Here is a 13,992-nt window from a genome sequence, read left to right as displayed (position 1 = left end):
CTGAGCTGTTATCTAGATTGCTTACCTTAGATGATAGTGAACAAGAAATAAGCTTTCATCATGCTTAAACTGATTGATTTGGGTTCTTCAGATTAATATCCAAGACCATATCCTAACATCCCTAAGAATGAGAAATGGAAAAATCACGTACTTAAAAATTTAGGCTGGTTCACATATTTCAGGGTCTGGAAGTCCATCTCCATGCTGGGCCTGCAGCCACATTTCCTCCTGCTCAGCTCTAAGGTTTCTTCTCCTTCATCCTCTGTCCCTAATTCTAGGGCCTCCCTAAAGCTCTTCCTGCCCACCAGAGAAAACTGACCAATCTTCTCACATTAAAAATCTTTTCTGGTGTTTCCAGTTTGAATATGACAGAGTAAAAACTGTTGTACCTGCTTCCCCTCTTGAAAATTGTGGGAAAACAGTTAGGTCTCATTGGGGCTCATTCAAGGAACTCAAGGATGTTTCAATATTATAAAATATTCCTTTACTTATTGATATTGTGAATTAAATTAACAGTCACTCAACCTACTGTGTAGAGATATATACTAGGGTAAGGAGAGATCCTACAAAAGTAACAAAGGAACAAAAATATTTAAGAATATACTTAATAATAAATGTTTAAAATGTAGACAAAAATTTGAAGACTCTGAGACAACAAAAATACTTGTATAAGTGGAAAGGAACAGGTATGAAGGGTATTCACCTGGATTTAATCTGTAAGTCCAATTTCAAATAATTTTGAAAAAAGAGAATAAAGTGAGAGGAACTGGTCTACCCAAATAAAACATCAATAGTACTTGTTTTGGAACTTGTGAAAATGATTCTAATACAGGAAAAAAATATTATATATATTTATAAGTGACTACTGAAATATAAGAATGCAAAAGAATTGGAAGTTAAAGACTGGGAAGAAAAATATGCCAGACAAGTATTAAGCTAAAGGAAAAATGGTATGGCTATATTAATATGTTATAGCAAGAATTTTAAGATAAAAAATATTATTAGGCAGGATCCCATTTCAGGCAATGCAGTGATTGAAATAAACAATTATCTAGAAATTTAGGATATAATTTACATCATTTTATATATTTAGCTCACAGGAAAGTTTATCCAGGTATCAAAAAATGAACAAAAAACTAAGACTAGAGAGGTTAGCTGAGCTGATGCTTTGGCCGACATGAGTGGGGATGATAAAAATTTGAAGATCTTGATATGTGAGGAGATTGAATTATAATATTTAGGAGGCTGATCGAAGCAAGAAGACTGGGACTTCAAACATACACAAATGTCTGGATCCATGAAAGGATAAAGTAGGAAAAAAAAATCTTCCCACTAACAAAGACAGATAAAAAAGGTAATGGTCCTTGCCAACATTTTGGAGTGGTATAGGATGCCCCCCTAATTTATAATCACAATCTCTATCACTGAGTAGTTCGAAAGTAATACTACTCACTTGGACCAGCACTCATAATCTATTAAATTAAAAACTGATCCTGGTAAATTTCCAAAAAAGTCACTACAGAATTGGGAAACTGTCTGTCTCAACTTACGCTTTCCCTCACTATTGCCTATTCCCTATCTACCTCCCTTTCGGTGCAGTCAGGCACAGCCTCCCCTCAACTTGACCCTGATATTCTCCTCTACCTTTATGGAGCTAATTAACCTTCTCAAACAATTCCATTCTGTTACTGAGACAGTATTACAGATCTTGTCACTAATCTCTAAAGGGCAATACTGTAATGGCTAGAAAATGGACTCTGAAACCAGACTGCCTATGTTTGAATGCCTACTCTGCTACTTCCCATGTTTTTGGGTTACCCATTTCCTAACTGTAACAATGAGCTCATTACAGCGCCTACTTCATAAAGTTGTATTAAAGGTATGAGTGATTAGAAAAGTGTCCAGCACATGGTGAGTACTAACCCATGAAACTACATCTCTGACCCTGTTTACTCTTACCATTTTTTTTTTTTTAGTGACTTTTACATTTCCTGGTCTCAAAATGATCCCCCTAGAAATAACTTAAATGTCTACCAACAGCAGGCAATAAATTATGGTATACTCATGTAATGGAATACCACACAGCAATGGGAATGAACCTCTACCACTGATTCCATTTACATAAAAATGTGCAGTGACAGAAGTCAAAATAGAGGTTACCTTGAGAAAAAGTAATGACTGGAATAGGGTACAGGAGACTTATAGGGTGCCTGTATGTTCTGTTTCCTGATCTTTGTGATTATAAGGCTACATTCTCTGTAAAAAAAAAAAAAAATTCAAGTTCTACAACTATGACCTGTGCATTTTTGTCTATTATACTTCAATTTTTAATAAGGTTTACTTAGAAAGTAATACCCCAGGCTATTACTCACTGGTCAATTCAAGCATTTGATACAACTGCTCATCCAACTGCTGGCAAGTAAGGAAGAGGTGGTAAAGCCACCCACATGCTGGACTTCAAGGAGCAGGTAAAGTCTAGAATTAGGCAGGGTGACTGCCAAGCTGGTTGGTAGCAGAAGGGCACATGGGAGAAAAGAGGGTGCAGGTTACATTCTTTGTCCAAAGAAAAGGGTCAGCTCTTGGTTCTCCTACTGAGACTCCGTGGCACTCTTTCTCAGGACTGAGAACCAGAGCATTTCCCCAGCCTTAATCAGATCAAAGAGTAGGTGGGCACACTATTCTAGGCGAACTGGTAAACGCCAAGCTGGAAAAGCTACGATAGCCTGGAATTTATCAGTTTAATGCCTAGAACAGCATCCATTCCAAATAAAAACTGAGTAAAAATGAAAACTCAAGTGATGGCTTTTGTTTTTACAGTTAAGACTTTTCTTGGGAATGGATTCACTGATAGTTTCATAGCAACACTAAAACACTTGTCACAGAGCTTAAGTTATTAGAACTTCTATCCACTGGTGTCCTGGTGTAGCTTGGGCTCTCAAGTGCTCCAATGGGTTTCCCATTCTTGCTGCAATCACAGGGGCTTCTGGGACTTTAGCTGAAGACTTTCCTACACATCATACATACAAAACTTTTCTTCATTGGTTTGTTATTCCTGAAGACTTTTTTAAAAATAACTGTTACACTGATAAGGCTCTGTTCCAAGGAAGGAAAACCTAATTCAAACTTGCCTGAGCAAAAAAAAAAAAAACAAAAAAAAACAAAGCAAAAACAAAAATGGAATTTATTGGTTACTGGAATTCAAAAACCAAGATTCATTTCCAGCTTCAGATATGATTTAATATAGTTACTCAAACAGAACCATCAAATTGACTGCTCTCCAACTTTTGCTTCTCTTTTGCTGTGTTGGCTTTATTCTCAGCCTCCACAGGAATCCAGGAGATCCTCTCAGCAGTGAGACTAAGGAAAAAAGACGAGTATTTCGAAAAAAGAAGAGTATTTCTTCCTGTTAACTCAGGCCACATCCTGGGACTCTAACTGACCATCTTGGGTCACCTACTGACATCTGAACCAACAGCTATGGCTGAGGAAGGAATCTGCAGTGGAGCCAGGCCTGTGTCACACATTCCACTCCTGAGTAGAAGATGGAATCCAAAAGGAAATTCAGTGTACGATTACCAGTAAAAGGGGGTAAAAAACTCTGGGAGACCGAAACGACAAATGTCCAGCACAGGTTTCTCTCCAGGGTAGACATGCTCATGATCACCCTGCTGGGAGGAAGTCCTAAAAGTTTCTTCATACTTGACACACTCAGAGGGTTTCTCTCTAATGTGGGTTCCTTGGTGCTGAAGAAGATTTCTTTTGCTAGTCAAGACTTTTCCACACTCACCACATACATAGGAAGACTCCTGGATATGAGTCCTTAGATGCCTTTTTAATTGTTCCTGAGCACTAAAGGCTTTCCCGCAATCGACACAGTAAAAGGGTTTCTTCTCGCTGTGGACCCTCTGGTGCCGAGTTAGTTTTGTATGAAAATTAAAGGCTTGCCCACATATTTTACAAGAATAAGGCTTTTCCCCTGTGTGAATACGCTGATGTTGGCTAAGATGAGAAGTCCTTCTGAAGCTTTTGCCGCACTCTTTACATTCGTAGGGTTTCTCTTCACTGTGGACTTTCTGATGTCGAAGTAGTGGTGAATTACCAAAAAAAACTTTTCCACACTCATTGCATGCGTAAGGTTTCTCCCTAGAGTGGATTCTCTGATGCATAACAAACTCAGAACTACTGGCGAAACCATTTCCACACTCCTTGCAGTGATAAGGTCTGTCCCCATTGTGGATTCTCTGATGCCTGATCAGATTTGCATTATCATTAAAGGCTCTCCCACACTCCTCACACAGATAGGGTTTCTCTCCAGTGTGGATTCTCTGATGCCGAATCAATGAAGAATTGCCATTAAAGGCTTTTCCACACTCATTACACTCAAAGGGTTTCTCCCCAGTGTGAATTCTCTGGTGTCTAACATAGTAAGAATAATAGCTGAAGCATTTCCCACACTCCTCACATCTGAAGGGTTTCCTATCCCAGTGAATTCTTGGAAACTTTCCTCTAACATTTTTCTCTGTGGAAATTTCCTGGCGCTTCTCCAGTTTACATGTTTCTAGGAAGTTGGTTCTCTGAAGAATACTCTTCTGCAGACCACATGACAACATCACATCTCGATCTTCAGAAACTCCCTGTGTTGATGTGGACTCACTGTCAGTGTTGGTCTCAGCATCTGACATAAGAACAGAAAACAGAAGAGCCACTGAGAATTATACTAGGAACAAAAGAGCATCAAATATTACAGGGCTTTTAGAGATTACTATTTCAACCTCCACATTGGCCTGCTAAGACAAGGCTATTAAAATGAAAAGTGCCAAACATCACAGAGAACAATTGAAGTGGAACAGGGTATTGGTGTATACATCATACATCAGATTGCTTCCTCAGCTTTTCTAGACTCTATATTTGAATGACTTCTCCCTAGTATGTTCTGGTATCTTTGAACCTTATGGTACTTATAGGCCTACAAAGTACCAAGGGAAGTAGAGGCTCTAAGAGCAAGTGATGACATTAGAGCTGGCAAGACTCAGAGTCAGAAAGTAGAACTGAAGAATCAGAATGTTGTTCTTTTTAACAATTTATACCCTGTAGATTTCCCAAAAGACTGGTGACACTGAGCATTAAGGGTTCTGGGCTGTGGCAGAAAGAAAGAAAGAGAAAAAAAAAAAGCACAGACATGTTTAGAGGACATTTCCCCCACAGGTCCTTAACTGAAGGTCCACAGATGAAGAGAGAATGCCATAAAACTGTTGGCAACTGCTGTCTTGTAATCAGACTCTCAAAAAAGTCTGAACCTCAAACATGCAGAAACTAATATCCTAGACTCTCTGCCTATTTGGAAAGGGTAGAACACAGTTTACTCAAATACACTAAGAATGTCAACTATTCCTTCTCTTAGCAAAAAGGAGACAGCTACCTGTAAAATGGCATTTGTGATCCTAAAGACTGAATGACATTTTATATAAGTTAAAGTCAATCTATTTTATACAAAATGTTTGACTAATTTTGTTTTAACGTTCATTTGTATTATCTGGGACTCATCTGCTGGTTTATCAAATTTATCCTTTGTGTTGAGTTAAACAAGCAAGGACCTCCAGGAAGACAAATCTGAAACTAGAGTAAACAGGGTAATCAATAGTGTGAAAGAGTGTAAGCAAAGACAATGATGAGCCTGGTCGTCTGTTTTCACACCCTGCCTCTTTCTTGCTCAATGTTATAAAATCAGGACTGAGCAAGCAATGACCAAACACTCTTATCTTCCCTGCTGCCCTATACTCTGCCATTCATCCTTAACAGGATTCCCACAGTTCTTCCAAGTAACCCCGACCTTCCTAGTTCTCTAGGGAACATCGCCTCCTTCCTGCTGAAAGCATAAAGCTGCCCAGATGCAAGGCCCTCAACTTCCTTCATTTCCATTTCCACCTCCTCGTAGCTCAAGCCTCTGTCTCAAGCCTCACACTTCCCAATCATCCCCAATGCCATTCCCTCTCTTCCTCTGATATACTGCTCAATCAGCTATATCGCCCCTTTTCTTCTTCATCTCCTTCTACCTATTAGATGTGAAACTGATAGAATGTTTAACCATCAAACAATTAAAAAACTGAAAAACACTAGTCTATATTAGAACAGAACAGAATTCACGCGCGTTGTAATGCCAAGCGTAAACTCTTTCGTGATACTCCAGTTTCAGAGTACATATGAGTATGTAGGGGTTTGATGCAAAATGTAGTAACTACTGAGGTGCATGACCAAAAAAAGTTTGAAAAACATTTGCTACCATTTACTATATTTTCTTTCATTTCTAAACTAATCAAAATAAGGGGCTAAAGTGCTGTCTCATTTTATCATCTTCCATTTACTCCCTCTCTGCAAAACATGAAACTCCTATCCTCGGCTTCAGTTCCACTGTTCCCTCCTGGTGACCTTCCGCTGTCTACTTTCCCTTCCCTTTCTCACTAAAATGAAATATTCCTTAATATTTAAGATTCAGCCCTCTTTTTTGTTCTCTAGGGGTCATTTCAACTAAAACTCTGCAGAGTACACTTTGTCTATACTTGTAGACCTGACATTTATCACAGACTCAACACTTGCCTTCTCGATGGCCTGTTCTAGCCATCCACTTACATATTATCCTAAAGATACCTCAGACTCCGTGCTCAGATCTGAATCTATGTGAATTCGAAAAGCTCCTCCTATGACATGACTTCCCAATGTTATCTGACGCGACCCTTCCCTTTTATGGCACACATTCCTTCCTCTTTTTGACATTACCTCTATCCCCTAGAGTTAATGCTTGATATATAATAATAGCATAACAGAATTTTTATGTCTTCAACTTCCTTCATACCAATGAAACCACATTCTATGTTGAGCTAATATTTCTAAAATAGCAATCACAGGCCTATATCACTAGTGGCGAGGTCACTGTGGCAGGGGTCATTGCTCCTGCTCCACATTCTATTTTGCCTGATCTCTCATTTCCTGTCTCCACGCTGTGAGTTCTACAGACTAGAACCCTCATAAAGCCTGCAGTCCACCATAAAGCCTGCAATCTAGATATGCCACACAATGCTGGGTGGGTAAGACACACCAACGACATTCATTTGCATCAATGGCTAAGAAAAGAGGGGCAGCCCTGGATTCTAGGAAGTCTTGCTGAGACTTTGAGTCCTAAGCCTCAAGCTCTTGCACTACTTACTAGAAAAAACACAGAAGAATATTTGTAGGTGTGCTCCAACAGAAATACCCATTTAAAATATGCTCCCCTGGTGATTCTCTTGTACATTAAACTGCAAAGTTCTTTGCAATGATTTTTTTGAATCTTCTATTCCCTTCCTCAGGCCAGATAATCTACCGTCTTTTTTTCCACATCATATCCACTGTCATCTGTAATGGTCTACCGCTGAAGGAGTGTTATTTGAGTTTCTAAATGGGAATTCCTCTAACCCCTACTTCTGCTGGGCTCCCACAGCCCACTGCTTATATACCAACGGTAGCTCTTAACGTTTTTTTTTTTTTTAGCTCTTTGCATCTGTCTCCATAACTTGTATCCTCCAGAGTTTCTTAAACAAAGCTTGGCACACAGCAAGTGCTGAAAAACAGCTTCTGAATAAATCCATCTTGTCCAAGGAAGGAGGGCCACTTAGGTACGCAATGCTGACACTCAAAAAAGAGCAATGGATCCAAGAACTGCATATGAGATGTACGAAGTAGAAATATGTCATCTTGATAAGAGTTAAAACTGGTGGGAAAGGTTTCATATTTTACCTCTTAGGAGAAATCATCTATTTTATTTAAATCCTTCCCAGCATGGTTCATTTAAAAATACACTGCTCTGTAAAGCTCTACAGTTGCCAGTTACCTGCCTCGCCTACCTTTACAGAAGTCTGTGGTCCTCTCTGCAGATGGGTCACCCTGTGCTTCCAGGCCCCAAGGCAAGTCCCCTCCCTCCAGAAGTGAGATCAGGGCAGGTTTGGGAACTGGATATCCTGAAAAGGAGGGAGAAAATGGCACCTTCAGCCTGTGTCTGCTGTATTAAAAGAAGGAAAATCCCAGAGCCTCAGTAAAAATAAGATCCTCAGAAAAGGGCTCAATCAAAAGATTTCAATCAAAAAAACTGAGCATTTGTGACCTCCTCCTACTTAAGAGTGGGTAAGTTAGCGAGACCCTGCAAGACATGTCCAAACACAGAAACAGGGTAGAGCTTTCCCTAGACATGGGGGCAGGGGTATAGCATCAAGCCGAGAACTTGGCTCTGGCAACAGAAACTACTTATTCCCTACTGTGCAGAGCCCCTTGGAGTATGGGACACACACTCACCGGGGGACAGCAATACTCTACATTGAGACCAAATGACCCAAGACCTCTTCCTACACAGCAACCTCTGAGTGGGCCATTTGCCCTCAGCCCTGAAGCCACGCGGTGGAGGAGACCAGAGACAACACCTCCCTCTTCACACTGCACTCACGGCCCAGAAGCAAAAAAGAAAGAAAGAAGTAGGGAAACCATAGATCTGAGTCCCAGGAGGAAAGTGAACCTTACCCAGTGATGTCAAGTTCCCACAGTTCTCCAGCATCACACTTCTGTACAGGGCCTTCTGTGCGGAAGAGAGGCCATCCCACTCTGCCTGGGTGAAGTACACAGCCACGTCCTTGAAGGTCACCACCTCCTAAAACAAGAGGTTCCTACTGCCCCAGAGCCAATTCTCTGACTCAGAGCCAGAGTGTGGGGCACAGGGGACAGTATGAGGGAGAGGTCCTATTGGGAATGGCCAATGAGAAGAGGTGAAAGAACTGGGTGTTAGGCCATTAAATGACTATTTCTACAAGCCAAACTCTGGAACTTCTCTCACTATCAGAAGAGTTTCCATCTGCACATAAAACTTACTGTTATAAGCATGATAAAATCATTTCAGAAACCCTGGAGAGTCACCTATTAATTAACCTTCCTAGAGCAAGATTTGTTTGATTTTGTAAATACTCTTTTACTGTTACACCTGCAAGTGGACAATTAGCTTCAATGTCCAGACACCTCCTCACAAGTAACATCTCAGAACCTACCTGTTCCCCCTTCACTGCCCCAGTGCCCAGTCTATCCATGTGTTCCCCACATGCGTTCACTATGCCAAAAACCTCAAGCCCACATAACAAGAATGGAGTCATGGTTTGCCATGATGACTGCCTCTCATCCAAGCCCCCATCTTGAAGAAGGGACTGTGCTGCCTGTCTACTAGAACATCCAGCAGAAGAAGCTCAGTGCCACCTGGGGCAGTCTAGTATTCCTGATGGGTCTTCCTGGAGAATATGCTTCTGGAATCAAATTGTACTGGGTAGCTCTTTTAGCTGCTTTGCTTTGTACCTCCAAGACAATCTGTAACAACTTTTGCCAAACAAGCCTCATCTTTTTTCCAATAGCCACCCTGTTCCCTCCCTGATGGCCCCAAGTCTACCTCTGCAGAAAGCTCCAACATCTGGTTTAGGCTTTCTATTCACTCCTCAGACTTTAGTATCAAACTTGATTACCTGAACATGCAGTGAATTTCCTCCCACTTTCCAAAGCCTCAACTGATTCTGCAGATCTCTGCCTTCCACTAGTCCCTGCACTACCTCAGACTCTGTGGTGACCCAACATGTCTGACCCACCTTGTAATACCGAACTCACCTATGCCCCAAACTGGCTCCCTTTCTATTCACTGGCACAGTGAGTGAGATTTTGTTTCCCTATCTCAGTTAATAGTACCAATTTCAGCCCAGTCTCCTATACCAGCAAATTGAGATTTATCCCAGACTAACTTGCACCAGTCACTGCTCACTTCTGACATGCAGTTGGTTATTAAATCCTACCAATTTCGTTGCCAAAATATTTCTGGAATCTGACTCTTCTTCATTATGGTGCAATCACTACACTAGTTCAACAGCTGGGGACACTTAATCAGCTCCAATTCGAGGCAGTCCTGCACTGAATCTATCCTCTGCCAGCACATACAATGATCTACTTAAAATGACAACCTGACCCTCTCAACTGAATGACTTAATGAATCACCACTAATTACAACAGTGGTTCTCAGAGTGTGGTCCCCAGAGCAGCGGCCAGAACCTAAGACCTTGTTGGAATGGCAAACTGGTGGGCCCCTGCCAAGAGCAGTGTGTGCTTCAGTGATCCCTCACTGAAGGTGATTCTGGTGCACACTAATGTCTGAGAATCCTGGACTAGAAGATAAAATCCGAGCTTAGGAAACAGAGCTGCACCAGGTGACCAGCAGACAGTGAAGGAAAGGCGTGAGACTGTACAGGAAGCTCTGCAAACAAAATCCCAGAGAAGGAATGATGAACCCTGAATGAAAGCAATATACGATATGGATCAAGCGGAAGAGATAGCAAGCAGAAGCAATCGGACTTGGTAACTTTCTGGAAGTGGTATCTAGAAAGAAGAGAGTCAACAAGTACTCAGCAACCTAGAAATGAAGTGGTCAGGACTTTGCAATCAGAAGAAGGCAAGGTCTACAAGGAAGACAAGGTACCAGTGAAACAGTCAGGCAGAGGGACCTGCCAGATGTCAGAAATCCAGGACTGGGACTTGGGACATGGTTCACGGAAGTTAAGTTACTGGATAAGTCCCAGGAAGGAAACAGTAAGGCAACACGCAGCACCTCATCAGTCTCAAAAAGTGAAATACAACTCAAAAACTCAATTCCATGGTCCCACAAAGGTAAGGTACTTCATGTTCACTTTATAAGTGAAGTCAATTAAGATTCAAAGAAGTTAAGTGACTGGCTCAAAGGCACCAAGGCTGATGGGAGCCCTACCTTCAGGTGTCCTATCCTGGTGCAGGTTTCTCCGATCACAACCTGCTGCCTCGCCTTAGCCAGCAGCACTGACCTCAAGGAGGATATGTTTTCCCTGATTCTGTTTTCCCAAACTTCTTTCCTCATTTCCCTGTTTTCCCAAACTTCTTTCTTTAGAATAAATGGCATAGCTTTTTCCTTTTCTTCTTCCTACCGCTCCTCTGTCTCTACTCCCCAAGAACCTGCGACCTTGCTGATCACAATCCCTCCCACAGAAAACTGGATACCTGCACCACTAGTCTGAGTCCTCATTCTCACAGATCCCTCTGTGGGGGGAGCTCCCAAAACTGGGCACCCTCTAGCTCAGCAGAAATCCTCAGAGTCCAGGAGCTGTACTTCTACTTCCCAGGACACTCTCTCCAGCCACTGCTTGCCAGGCTCTGGCTGCTCAGCCCCTCACCATCAGCTTTTCCCCCAGCATCAGTCCTACTGGAGAATCAACAGGCGTCTTCCTACTGCTTTGGCTCTAAGACTTTTGCCGGAATCACCCCTCTCATCCCACATTTCCTTCAAATCAGATCTCTCAAAGGTTGACCGGAGGGATTCACAGCTCACCTGGTGCCAGGCTTCTGGGAGTATGGCTGCCATCACCTGGGCTTCCTCTCAGTGAAGCAGGGGCTGAGGGAAGAAGCAAAGAGTAAGTGAGCTTGGCCCAGTCAAAGGCTCTTCTTTAAACCAACAAACCTGTCAATAACAATAGCAACAATGACCACTTAGTAAGTAGTATATAAACATTTCCTCTTCTAATCCATACTGTAACATGAAGTTGAATTCTGAGGAAATAGACTCGGAAAAGAAGTAACTTGCCCTTGGGCAGCAGAGCCTATATTCCCCAATATCAACGCTGCCTGTCCTAGGCAGGACATGAGTACTGGCAGAACATGAGTACGGAAAAAGCAAAACAAGCAAAAGACATCGACAAACTAGAAACAAAACCTAGTAAGAGGAAATCCAGACCTTCATTTTTAAAAATAAAATTTTACTGAGAAATATAAAGGATTAAAAAAATAGAAAGAAATATCACGTTTTTGTGTGAAAAATACATATTCTCTCGTTCAGTTCCCACAATAAGCTTGTCAACTTTTCCTTTTTCCCAAATAAGAAAACAAGGCTAAGAGAATAATTTTCTCTACCAAGGTCACTCTGTTAGTGGCTGCATGAACTTGGAAACATATTTGCCAGATTCCAAAGGCCATGTTTCCTTTTTAATTACAGTTGACATACAATATTATATTAGTTTCAGGTGTACAACACAGCAATTAGACATTTATATAACTTATGAATATAGTTATTGCAATATTATTTACTATATTCCCTATGCTGTACTTTACATCCCCATGACTGTTTTTACAACTGCCAAAAGGCTATGCTTTTAATAATGACATTAAATCACTTAGCAATCATAATCCAAACAGGACGTCTCTTAGAACCTGATAAAGTGATTCTGAATATAAAAGGATAAGAATAGCCAAGAAAATTCAGGAAAAGAATTTAAGTTTTCCTTTTCTTGGACCTTGAAACAGGCATCTTTTTTGTTCACCCCATTATAGGACCCAGTGATAACCACAAAAGATCCTGAAAGGTCACCTCAAAATAACAAAATGTCTGAGTTATTACTTTAATTACACCATCCCCTACAAACATTTCGTATTCTTCTTAAGCAGTCATATTCTACCAAAAAGCCAGCACCTTCCCTACTGAATTCATTGCATGCTGTAATTTCCTGCTAGCCTTATCGTGTCATCCTTCTTAGTTTAGCCCCTCTGGCCTTTTTTCAGTTTCCTGTACTAATTCAGGACCTTTGTAGCTGCTATTGCCTCTGTATGGATCACTCTTCTCCAACCTTAGAACCTTTGTAACTGATACTCTCCGCCTGTAATACTGTCCAGCAGCCTGACCCCTCTTCACCTAGGTAATGCCAGAACATCCTCTAGGACCAGGTCAGGTTCCTACGTTACACACTCCATTAGCACTGCATTCCCTCTCCTGTACACCACGGCTCCCAGTTTGAGGTGATATATTGATTTGTGCTTTCTTCATTCAACAAACATTTACTGCACATTTATTTCATTCTAGGCCAAGTGTGAGATACAGTTAAGAAAAAAAAAGGTGTGATTCCTTTCATCATTGAGCTTAAAGGAAAGACACACATTAATCAAAGACTCTCATAAATCTCTTTAAGATCACAATTGTGACTAGTGCCAGGGAGGCCGTCCTAGATGGTAAGACTTAATAGGAATTAAGTAGATTAAAAGGAAAATCTTTATGACAGTGATAGCAAGTGCAAAACATGTTTTAGAAGAGATAGGCAATGATGGCTGTGGCAGGGCGAAAGGGAGTGTGCTGCAAAACAAGGGTGAAGCTGCAAGAGACCAAGCCACGCAGGGCCCTGCGCAAGTTACGGACTTGGTCTTCGACCTAAAAGCAACAGGCCACAGCTACCCGATTATGAGCATGTGGGGTGAAATGCTCGGATCTGACTAATACGTAACTTTCCCATTAAACTCAACGCTCCCTCAAGTCGGAATCCAGGCTCTTTCCTGGCTGCATTCCGGGAACCTAGAACAGCGACTGGCATTTAGCTGCTCCATAAACTGTTGTTGGCCCGATGAGCAGAAAGACTTTGTGGCTGTGTCGGGCACACAGCGCATCTCCTCTCTAGCCACAACTTCCATTTTCCGAAGTGGCCGCCGGGGACTGGGGCGAATGAGGGTGGGACTGGCCCGCAGGCTGCTTCTGACTCCCGCGGAAGCAAGGACGAAAACGACAGCCTTCTCTGCGGGTGAAGAGCGCGCTCCTAGCAGACACCCAAGGGGAAAAACCCAACACTCACCTCAAAATAGGTGCAAAGTGCGGCGTGACCGGAAGTGCGTCACATCGCAGCGTCGCCCAATCCTCTCGTGCTTCCTCTCTAGGATGCCAGAGCGCGCGGCTCAGTGGTTCTGTCCTTTACAGCCAGCGCGGGGGTTTTTTAACCTGCGGTCCTCAGAGTCCTTGACTAGGGGAAAGTTTATCGTTGTTTTCGCTAATTTCTAACCGAACTTAGCATTTCCTACAATTATGCGTTGGCAACAAACCACAGTAGTATCAGCAGTACCTGTGTCTTTGTCGCCAATAGAAATCACAGATATTTTCATATCACATTA

General features: G+C 41.9%; 1 protein-coding gene across 1 annotated transcript in view; it reads right to left on the bottom strand.

Moving 5' to 3' along the window:
- ZNF19 (zinc finger protein 19) overlaps window positions 1-13,764 on the bottom strand; it is a 29,921-nt gene extending 16,157 nt beyond the window's left edge. The window contains exons 1-6 of the mRNA XM_039852067.1: window positions 13,680-13,764; window positions 11,402-11,464; window positions 8,545-8,671; window positions 7,878-7,991; window positions 2,373-4,675; window positions 26-2,256 (exon numbers count right to left, since the gene is read on the bottom strand). Of these exons, the coding sequence (XP_039708001.1) occupies window positions 3,573-4,675; window positions 7,878-7,991; window positions 8,545-8,671; window positions 11,402-11,434 (1,377 nt within the window). The 5' untranslated portion in view covers window positions 11,435-11,464; window positions 13,680-13,764 and the 3' untranslated portion in view covers window positions 26-2,256; window positions 2,373-3,572. The remainder of the gene's footprint in view (window positions 1-25; window positions 2,257-2,372; window positions 4,676-7,877; window positions 7,992-8,544; window positions 8,672-11,401; window positions 11,465-13,679) is intronic.
- Between the last annotated feature and the right edge of the window lie 228 nt (window positions 13,765-13,992).

The sequence above is a fragment of the Pteropus medius genome, unplaced genomic scaffold (assembly GCF_902729225.1).
Source record: "Pteropus medius unplaced genomic scaffold, Ma_sr-lr_union100, whole genome shotgun sequence".
Classification (NCBI taxonomy): domain Eukaryota; kingdom Metazoa; phylum Chordata; class Mammalia; order Chiroptera; family Pteropodidae; genus Pteropus; species Pteropus medius.
Note: the sequence above shows the minus strand (reverse complement) of the source record. Positions and strands in the feature narration are given on the sequence as shown.